Genomic DNA, 11,431 nt, shown 5'->3' with positions numbered 1-11,431 from the left:
AGTATTTAAAGTCCCATGAACTTGAAACTCTAGATACTGACCTAGGTTCATAACTGAACACTCTAATCCTGACACCACAAGCTTCTGAAGGAATGATTATTGAGAGCTGGGCTTTGGGAATGGAGGTCTGGGCCATGGCTATGGGGGCTAGAGTTACGCCTGCTACTATCCACATTGCTATGGAAGGTACTGGTCTTGCTTCTTGGGAGAAACAGACACTTACTCTTTTCCTTATGAGGCATTCTTTTCTTCCACCATTGTTCATTTCAATCTTGTCGCCTGTTCACACAGGGAGGGACAAGTGACAGCTGTGTCTTAGATTACTGCATGCCAACAAAGCTTTTTATGTTGTAATAATCTGGAGTTTCCATTAATGGAAGACTTGTCTTTGATATTATTCTGATTCATTTAAGACTATCAACAAGTACAAATCAGTATGGCAAACTATATATGTTAGTAGAACGAAGTATCCATTATAATCCAATTATTTATCTAAGAAATTTTATTAATATATCTTTATTAAAGGCTGCCTTTTGAAAACATTTATTGTTATGTGTATTTTCAGTATTTAAAGATTGTTTTGTGTGTATATCAAGTTTATGATACAGTCAATATTTTTCTATCTATAATTAGAAATGTAGATATACAAATATCACCTTGGTTAAAAATTTGAAATTTACTAACAAATAAAAATGAAAACCATAGACAAAAAAATGCAACTGGTTTCATTTGGCAAAGATATTATTGTATGCAGGATGAACACATTCTACCCTAGGGAGAATAAATTCAAATATATTCTAACATTGATAATAAATATATCAAATTCAAGAGCGTGACGATGAAACATAGACATAATAAATGATCTATGTCTTTCCAAAAAGGGACAAGAAAATGTCTTGAATGTTTTATAACAAAATATATTGGAATAGATAAGCATACCCTGGTGTGAGGGTTATACAGCCCAATCATCTATGAGAGCATCTCAAGCATCACATGCATGAATTCCACGTGACAAGTAAAAAGGTGCTCAGTTAATTAATTGATTGCAAATACTATGGTGGGAGGTCTGTCTACTGTGGCCTGTGGCATCATCTGGGTTTGGATTCTGGCCTGTATCCGGGCAGAGCATGTGAACTGAGTAGCAGGTACACATGCATGCATTCATTTTTCTTTGCTTTTGACTACAGATGTAATTTGAGCAGCTACTTCCTGCCCCTGCTTCCTTGACTTCCATACTGTGACAGACCGTCCCCTGGAACTGTAAGTTAAAAGCAACCTTTGCTCCTCTAAGCTGCTTCTTGTACGTGCATTCTCATAGCAACAGGCATGAAGCTCAGACATCAAGTACACCAACCATATAACTATATCCCAATGGCTTTAATCAGACAAGAGGAAAATATCCTAGATACACTCATAAATAGCAACCCAAGTCTTATCATGCTACAAACACATGAAATGGATATTCTGAAAGCCGGTAAAAAGAGCAATTAATTATCTGAGACAATGAGTTCTGAAACAGATAAGTAATCCTAATATCTAAGGATAATTCAAGCCAGAAATCCTTAAATTCACACAGGACACTTCACATCCTGACCACCTTAATCACCAGAGAGAGATGTATCTTAAGGAAAAATATCTTATTTCTGTGAAGAACAAGAAATATCTCCTATCTGGTCATTGAGGCTCTTTTTCTTTCTTCCTTTCTTTTATCCCTACCCCCTCCCTTTTTTCCCTCCCTCTTTCCCTCTTTCCCTCCCTCCTTCCTTCTTCCTTCCTTCTTTTGTTCCTACTTCCTTTCTGCTCTCTGCCATCTCTCCCTTCCTTTTTGTTTTTCAATTTCTTTTATCCTGTTGTCATCATTGCATTTTTGAAGAGTGGATCTAGTACCTTAAAAATGCACACAGGAAAAAATGGTGTGGGGAGGGGGATGGGTAGGAACACAGTGACATGAGGGTTTAACTGATTGCTACATAAGGAATACACCAAGTAGAATAAAATGAGAGAACATATTTAAACAATGTTTTTGAAACAATTGTTGGCTTGTATGATACATTTATGTTATGTACATATGGGTATGTTTAACCTTTACAAAAATAAGAAAGAATAAATCTTTGCATTGGTTTTCAAAGAATATACATGAACACTGATATTATGGAACAAGAGAAAAAGGAGCTTTTACAAATTCTCTCTGCTTGTCATGAAGTGAAGCCAAAGTTGCTCATAACAACAACAGCAACAACAGAAATAGACAAGCTCTTGATATAGAAAGGAAATCTCTGATTGGACAACTTACAGGCAGGTTAGAAAATATCGTCCAAAGTATGAAACAGCCATTTCAAAGTAAATAATGACAGTAAAATTACACTTGGAAAACCTACAAATGTAAATTAGTAATTAGAGAAAATTCACACCACTAACCGCTTGGGTCAGTAAAACTGAAAAGGTAATGAAACCTAATTATTATTCACATTTTAATGAACTTCAGGAAGCATGACACAATAAACCAAAGTAAGTACCAGGAAGGAAATGACCAATGGAAAACTGATTCATTATGAGGAAAATAGAAATGAGATCGACTTGTTGATCGTAGTTTGTATTTTGTGGTGGACAGTATTGTAGATAGGGTTTCCTTCATGCCGTGAAAGATCTGTATCCTATTACTACATTCTCAAGCCTTTGATATTTTTTTTATTAAAGATAAACTATCTTGGATGTCTTTGAGCTTCTAATCCTCCTGCCTCAGCCTTTGGTATGCCTCTGATTGTTGGGTCCCCAGGAAAGGCCAACAATGGACTAGTGAAAATGAAATTGCTAAATGCTCTTTTTGACAGACTTAATGATAGCAAAGCAGTTGACATGTGATGGATTTGCAGAATTACTGATTGCAATTTTAAAGCCCTATTTAGAATGGCTCCTTCCCTTAGGAAAAGCAGACGTACAAAATGGATACCATTAGATATAGAGGAGCTACTTTCTTTAGAAGCAGCAGAAGACAACGGTGCTGAGGGGAATAAAACTTTATTTCTAGAAGTCTACTCCATAATACTCTCCCAAGGCCTCCTCAACATAAAAATCCCAATATACAGAGCATGTTGGACTCAGGGATACATTTTAATTCCTAGCATGGCAGAGGCTTAGACATTCGTGGGCAGAGCGTGAGCTCTCACTCAGCACTGTGGACATGGCCTGTGACTTCCTTCTAATAGCCGATCTAAAGAGACAGAGTGTGTGGATTGTGCGTACATGAGTATAGCACAAGATATTGTCAGACTGCAAACCTTTTTGTAGGGTAGGAATGGAGATGAGGAAGCATTAGTTGGTTTTGAGACATAAGGTGTACGAAAATTGTGGAAATTTTAACTCCGCTGGTTCCCAGATACTCATTAAGCAGATTTATACACAATAGCGCCTGCATTCGAGAGTTACATGGCAGGACAAATCTTTCCTCACTAATGGAAGGGGAAGCTGGGTTTTGCACAAGCAGAGTTTCATAGGATGACAAACCTGGACAGAGTAAAGAAGTTGATCCAGAAAGAGCAAGTGATGTCCAAGAGAGTGACCATTGTCTTTCATGGATGCTGAACCCAATCATTTCAATAAGACCCTTTTGACATTGACAAATGAAATAAAACTAGAATTTATTTTGTATTAAAGATGTTTATTAGAGACGAGATAAACGAGGACAAACATGAGAGTCAACAAGGCCATTGTTCTGAGGATATTATTCTGAGAACTATGGAAGTGACAGAAGTCATGTCAATTTCATGCCCTCTCTTCATGAGGGACATCCAGGGAGCATGTGGCATTGGTGTAAGTCACAGTAGATCCTAAGAAACTTCTTGTACAGCATCATATTCAGAGAAGAGGCTCAGTGTGTTAACATTCAGGATTGGTGAGTCTTAAAGTCACAATTGGAAAAGATGAGAGTCTCTTATGGTGTCTTCAGTAGTAGTAGCCAAATCCAGAGCCATAGCCAGAGCCACAGCCATAGCCGCAGCCATAGAGAGAGCGGGAGCCATAGCCACAGCCATAGCCATAGCCACAGCCCAGTCCACGGAAGCCACAGCCATAGTAGGAGCCATAGCCACAGCCCAGGCCTCCAAAGCCACAGCAGCCATAGCCTCTGCCGCCATAGTAGTTTCCGTAGTAGCCACACATGGTGTTGGTTGTTGAGGTTGGTTTTGGGTAGAGAGGGTGACTTGAGTCTGTACACTTCTTCCTGAAGAGAGGCCCTTTTATATTCTTCAGTGTGGGTGGAGCCCACTATGGGCTCATGCCATTGGCTAATTTTATGACTAATATATTTATGTGCTGTTAAAAAAACACTTACAGTGTTAGAGAAGCATTTATTACAAATCATGGTAGCTTTAATCACATTATACAGCGATGTAAGCAGTTACAGGTAACACTAGGTATTAAGTTATAATTCAAAATGACACTGGTGTGCAAATAGGGAGCATTTTTGATAGTTTCAGTTGGCTTGCTTTTACAACAGAATATTATTTTATTCTTAGCCTTCAGCATTTGTCATTAAGTTACTTTTAACACTTCCTTATTGCAAGGTAAATTGTGAATTAACTAGGGGTACTGAAAAATGAGGATATTGTTTGGAAGATCCCCTATACTTAGCAGCTTTATGAAGAAATGTAAGTTATTGATTTCATCAACTGTGATAAAAATTCAAATAATTAATGAGATTTAAACATAGTTAATGAAAACATCAATAGTTTTAGTCACTCGAAATTCTGTACTTGTGTTTATATGTACAGTGTTTGGTAAACACAATGCTGAAAATACTGTTAGGATGAAATTAGCGTTTCTGTCTTTGCTGTTTGAAATTGAGAGATTCATTTATTCATTCATTCATTTTTCTATTTATTTATTTGCATGTATATTATTGTTTTTCCTGACCACATGTCTGTGTAATACTTGTACACATGGTGCCTATGAAGGGCAGAGAGGATGTCAGAGCTCCTGAAATGGAGTTATATGGTTGTGTGCCACCTTGTGTGTGCGTCCAATTGAACCTGGTCCTCTATAAAAACATCTAGTCTTTTCAAACATCGAGTAAACTCTCCACTGTGTGTGTGTGTGTGTGTGTGTGTGTGTGTGTGCGTGCGTGCGTGCGTGCGCACGCGCGCGTGTGTGTGTGTGTGTGTGTGTTTATATATGCCTGTGTATATGTGAGACACAGGGCACATGTGTATGTCAAAGGACAAGTTGTAGAACTGAGTTCTTTACTTCTATATGGACACTGGGGACCAATTCTAGTTGTTACATTTGGCAACATGTGTCTTTTCACCCTGAGACAACATATTGGCTTTCAATTGGTATTTATTAATAAATAAATTTTACCTACTAGATCTTAACATGTTTGTTGAAAAATTTCCTACAAAATAAATGGTTTGTACCTATAGTGTATTTTGAAGCATCATCAAATTTCTCCATGTATATAAATATCATCAATCACAATAAACAGTTGTAATGAAATTTGCTCACTTCCCATCCAGTTCCTGATACTGCTCCCTTATTTTCCCCCTCCTCTCTCCTTCCCAGGTCCCCCTCTCTCTCCCCCTCGTACAATCAACCTGTTCCCCCCTCAATGCAGGTTCCATACTCTGGTCTTCCTTCTAAGCTCCATATGGTCTGTGGGTTGTATCATGGGCATTGTGAGCTTTTGGTCTGATATCTACTTATCAGTGAGTACATACCATGTGTGTTCTTCTGTGTCTGGGTGGGTAGGAGAGCATCCTCATACAGGCAAAGGGAGGGGTTGGTTGGGGGTGGGATGGGAGTTAGTGGAGGGATAACTGCGAAGTGGGATATCTTTTGAGATATAAATGAATGGAATTATTAATAAAAAAAGAAAAGAAAATTACTGCACATTATATAAAAGCTGTTCATTCTCTTGGAATTCCTAGGTTTTCAATAGTAGAGAATGCCTCAAAATGGAATTTATTGTATATGTTAAAATATGTTATGAGTAATTTTGTTAAAATTTAATTGACTAAAGAATGTATTGTTTGTCTTGTACTAAGATGCTCTAAATGTTACAGGGTTTGGAACAAAAAGTGAAGTTTTTGCTTTGAACACTGGAGAAAGCAAACATGAGAGCAAAGTCATGAAAACTTCATGAAAAACATCATGAAGACTCCAAGAAGGTCTTGTCTGCAGAGTCTTAGTCTCTGGAAATAATTATAATGCTTTGAATGAAGGAAAAAAATGAATGAACAAATCAATGTTGAGAATGCAGAGTTCTTTTATAATAAAAGGAAAACAAATAACTAGAGTAGCATACAATAATTACAGACCATAAACTATTACAAGTATTCGATGACCAAACAGAGTGTTTCACATACTCTCACACAGTCTCCCCAGTCTGCACACATGTGTGGAAAATGGTGACGGACCACATAACATACTCAATGAACACAAGGTTATCAAAACACTATCAAAAATGAGGGAATGAGGGAGCTTATATCACTTGCTTAAGGGTATTATAAACTGACAAGACTATAGCAGTACATATAAAAGTTAAGACCCAGACAGAATGAAGAAACAACAGAGAAACCTGGGATGACTGGAAGAGCTTCAGCACAGCCCCTGAACAACTATCAAGTGCACACAACTCAAAGAAAGGCTGAGGAACTGTATTGATTGCTCCTCTGTCTCTTGTGGGTGGAACCCATGATCAATAATTCCACACGTGCCTGCTTCCCTTCTTCCATGGAGGCTCTTTGTTCCTGGAGTCCTTTAACATTCCTGCTTTGTTTGCTGTCTTTTCTTCTTAATATGCAGACATGCCTAAGACTCTAAGACCGTATCATCTATAGTATATTTGAATCCTTTGCAGTAGACACCCTCAATATTAGGGCTCTAACACTCTTATGTTCTCCCCTCAACCTTGATTTTTATCTCAGTCTTAGCTTTTGAGTTTATGAACCAGTTGGCTATTTAACCCTAGACTGAGCTAATATTTCTTAACCTGACCTTTCTGTATCTGACCTCATCTTATAATTGTCCTCTCCCAATTATTTATAATGCTGAAATCATTCTAGCTTCTTTCCTTCTTACATATATTTCTTAATATAAAATTTATATTGAGTTACATTTATTTTTGTGATGGACTTCATAAAGACATTTTCATCTGAATATATAATTTACTTTGTATCTGTTCTCTTCCCCAAGTTTAACAACTATTTACTTTTATTAAGATTATATCAGGCTTAATGCAGATACTTACCAATGGACAGAAGCTGGAAATCCCTATGGTTGAATTAATGAAAGGCTGGAAGAAGCTGAGGAGGAGGACGACCCCATAGGAAAACCAGCAGTCTCAACTAACCTGGACCCCTGAGATCTCTCAGACACTAAGCCACCAACCAGGCAGCATACACCAGCTGATATGAAGCCCCGGACACATAGACAGAGGACTGCCTGGTTTGGCCTCAATGAGAGAAGATGCACCTAACCTTTGAGAGACTTGAGGCCCCAAGAAGTAGTGAGGTCTGGTGGGGAGAATTTTGGGACATCTTCTTGAAGATAGCAGAGGAGGATTGGGATGAGGGACTATTGGAGGGCAGACCAGGAAGGGGATACAACTGGACTGTAAAAAAAAAAGGTTAAAGTAAAGAAAAGATAGGAAAAAGATTAAATCTGGCATAGAAGGGGAGGGAGGTTACTGGGGACTAGGAGAATTGGACAGAGGGGAAACTGCATTCTAGATGTATTGTTGCCTAAATCATTCTTATAATCTCTCTCCTTCGTTTATCTTAATTGATACCCTTAGAAAACAGAGACTGGTTGTATTCTGTATGTGTTCCACCATGGCTTCCTCTAATGGTTTTGGGAACAAGAGACCCTTGGCAAAGACTTGAAGAGTGAGTGAGTCAAACAACAAATGAATGCGTTTCTGAACTTGCTGTGCTTTATTTTGGTATGGAGGGCTGGAAAGCGAATGTGTATATTGTCATAATGTCTTTAATATATTCCAAGGAAGCTACACTCATGAAATATCAAAAATATGGTTGACCTAAGAGACCAATACAAGGACAGTAACAGGAATGTGCATGCCAACAGGGAGAGGGGAGCTCACAGGGTCCCACCCGATGATGAAAAGCTACAGATTGGCTTCTGAGACAGGGATATTCAGTCTTCAGGGACTAGTCCTCTGATAAGTTATCCAATACCAGTGGTCAGTCTAAACATATATACAAACGACCAACCTGAAATAGGCCCAGAGGATATATGTATATCTAATATACAGATACACGTATGTGTACAATAAAAATTAAAGAAAAAATAGCTCAGATTTGAGAGGTAGTTGGGGTGCAGGAGGAGTGTAAAGGGTGTAAAGATAGTAGAGAAAGGAAAAAGCAGAGACCTGGAGGCTGTTGGAAACAGAAATGAAGGGTGCAGGAAAGTCTTCACTAAAACTGTGAACAAAGCAACATTTTGATAGGAAGTGAAGATTTTGTTGTCCTATAAAATAAAGAAAAAGAAACCAGTGTATGAACAGAACATAAGACAAAAAGAATGGAGGTTTAAACATTTCTTTCTGACATGAACTGAGGAAACTAGCAGTAGAAAGGTTCCTCAGACAGACAGGGATACAATTAGCACAGAGGTAGGAACTGGATAACTTTAAATCTTCGGAGGCAGGACACAAACATTTTATGTTATTGTATCTGACTCTTCTCAGTGTTAGAACTAGAATTTTAAGTAGGCCATCTCATGATCTCAGAGTTTAGGGATCCCAACCTTGTGACAATGTCATCTGGGACACATGGTTAGCATGTTTGTGGAGGGCGTATCTATCGCTTCTTTTAATGGTAATGAGTTTGGAGGACTCTGTGGTTTGCCTCGCGTGCCATTCAGGCAGTATAAAAGGACCCAGTCTTGTTAGCAGCACACACACACTCCAGAAACTCCTCATCTGCCTCAAGGAAACTCCCATTCCTGACAGCATGTGCTACGGAAACTACTTCGGTGGCCTCGGCTATGGCTATGGTGACCTCGGCTATGGCTATGGTGGCCTGGGCTATGGCTATGGAGGTCTGGGCTATGGCTATGGTGGCCTGGGCTATGGCTATGGTGGCCTGGGCTACGGCTATGGCTGTGGCTGTGGCTCTAGATATGCCTACAGTACCTATCGCCCGTGCTGCTATGGAAGAGTTTCTGGACTTTACTAAGAATTTAGGCTCACTGGCTCATTATTGGCCATTTTCTTTAAAATCCCAGGGCACTGATATGTAGAAAAATTATAATTTTACTTTTCAATAAAGCTAAGTTTCTTCTATATTATTTCCTGTTTATCATGTTCTCATTTTTCTTTTTCATTTATATATATATATATATATACATAGTGTGTGTGTGTGTGTGTGTGTGTGTGTGTGTTTGTGTGTATATGAAACACACACAGGGGAGAGGGAGAGGGAGGGGGGAGGGGAAGGGAAGAGGGGGAGAGGGGGAGGGGGAGAGGGAGAGGGAGAGGGAGAGGGAGAGGGAGAAAACTATCCTCTGACACTCTACTAAATGCTGTGGCAAAACAGACACTTAGAAAGAATCTCAGCCAGTCTCTGGTCTTTCATCCATTTTGCCACCAACACAGTAATACTATAGAGCTGTGGTTAGGTTGATCATCCTTTAAACATAGGTATGATAGACTTAAATCCAGGAAGGTATGAATGTACTTGAAAAGCTTGAATGGTTTCTCTCTCCTGTTCTAATGTAATCTTCAACCTTCATAAAACTTCCAACATGAATTAATTTGCATACTGCATCCGCGTTAGTTTAGAAACAGGTAAACAGATGACTATGTGCTCTAACATGACTGAAAGTGAATGCTTATTATCTGTGCCCCTTTGAAAGGAATCAGATGTATTTTTATCACTTTTTCGAGGGTTAGGTGTTCATACAGCGTGAGCCCCCTAATGTGGTACTGAGAACTGAACTCAGGTTTCAAGAAGAAGCATTAAGAGCACTTCTTCAATCACACTGAAATGTATTTGTCAGAACAATGTGCAAAGTCTAGTTATCAATACCTAGTTGGTAATACGTTTTCACTAACAACACAGTTCTTACTAATACTATTCATTTAAGCTCTGAACTCCCAGCGTGGAGACCACCTTTCCTAAGCTTGTTGAAAGCAGAGGCAAGATTTATTCTCTGTAGTTTAAGGCATCTGCAGAAAGATTCCCTCACTATATGACTGAGGCCCTTGGAGTTAAGTGAGTTCATATTCAGAAGAGAAGACATTATTCAGCCTCTGCTCATTATCTTCTCTCAGAACAGATGTCGTGTGCCCTGGTCGACACCCTAGTCTAACTTCCTTCATTGGTATTCTGAGAAGCACCTAAGAAATTCTCTGTAGAAAACAAGAACAGGATCTGCAGGTGTTCCACCATTTTCTTTGGAAAGTTTCTGTCTTCCTAAGAAGGACTTGAAGCCTTATAACCAAGAGCAAAGAGTTTCAGAGATGTTCCTCTTTAAAGCAAAGAAACAGAAAACAAAAAATAAAACAAAACAGGGAGTGTTGTTCAAACCAAGCCCTGGGTGTCTGTGCTCGAAAGAATATCCCTGGGTGGTTTCAGATGTTATTAGGCTCCGTAATATATGTAGATTAAAGAAAAACTTGAATCAATAAGTTTTTGGGGGAAACCTTCTAGCAGTAATCAAGTGATTACATAGGAAATGTTAGCATCACTCAAAACATTAAATAAATAATATCAACTGTAAAGTCAAGTCTACAGTTTATGTGCCTAGAAAATTTTTAAAAAATATATTTAGTAGTAATTTGAAAATATAGCAAGGACATGCATCAAATTGTCAACACTCTTTATTATTAAACCATGTGAATTTTTCCTTTTCTATTCAATTAATTTTTCACATATATATTTCTAATTATAAATTATATGTATTTCAAGGAAACATTGTTAGTCAATTTTAAATTGCTGATTTTAAAATTAAAAACATTTTATAACATAAAGGTTAGTCATTTTAATATCAGAATAAATACTTCTTAATAATTCTGTAAATTGGGGCTGGAGAGATGGCTCAGTGGCTAAGAGTACTCACTGCTCTTCCAGAGGTCCTGAGTTCAAATCCCAGGAACCACATGGTGGCTCACAACCATCTGTAATGGGTTCTGGTGCCCTCTTCTGGTGTGTCTGAGAACAGCTACAGTGTACTCATATAAATAAAATAAATAAATCTGTAAAAAAAATAATTCTGTAAATTTCTACTCAGTATACTATTCAATGGGCAAAATAGATTTCACTTTTATCTGCTTATTTTTTTTAAGAATCTTGTTCTTTGCGATTCTAAAATTCAATAACATTAAAAAACCATATGTATAATTATACATTCCATATATAATTATATTATAATTATGGAATATATACATATATATTCTAGTCATTTTTCCTCAGAT

The 11,431-nt window shown here is 38.0% G+C and overlaps 1 protein-coding gene across 1 annotated transcript; it reads left to right on the top strand.

Annotated features, from left to right (window-relative positions):
- Nucleotides 1-8,966: 8,966 nt before the first annotated feature.
- Nucleotides 8,967-9,191, top strand: LOC116894419 (keratin-associated protein 6-3-like). Its single transcript, XM_032896124.1, has one exon. It carries the CDS (start codon nt 8,967-8,969, stop codon nt 9,189-9,191), a length of 225 nt encoding a protein of 74 aa, XP_032752015.1.
- The last annotated feature ends 2,240 nt before the right edge of the window (nt 9,192-11,431 follow it).

This window comes from Rattus rattus, chromosome 2 (genome assembly GCF_011064425.1).
Source record: "Rattus rattus isolate New Zealand chromosome 2, Rrattus_CSIRO_v1, whole genome shotgun sequence".
Classification (NCBI taxonomy): Eukaryota; Metazoa; Chordata; class Mammalia; order Rodentia; family Muridae; genus Rattus; species Rattus rattus.
This window is presented reverse-complemented; position numbering and strand designations above follow the sequence as displayed.

What these genes read in the sequence shown, in the direction of transcription:
- LOC116894419 (XM_032896124.1), top strand. Translation starts at nt 8,967, where the DNA reads ATGTGCTACGGAAACTACTTCGGTGGCCTCGGCTATGGCTATGGTGAC.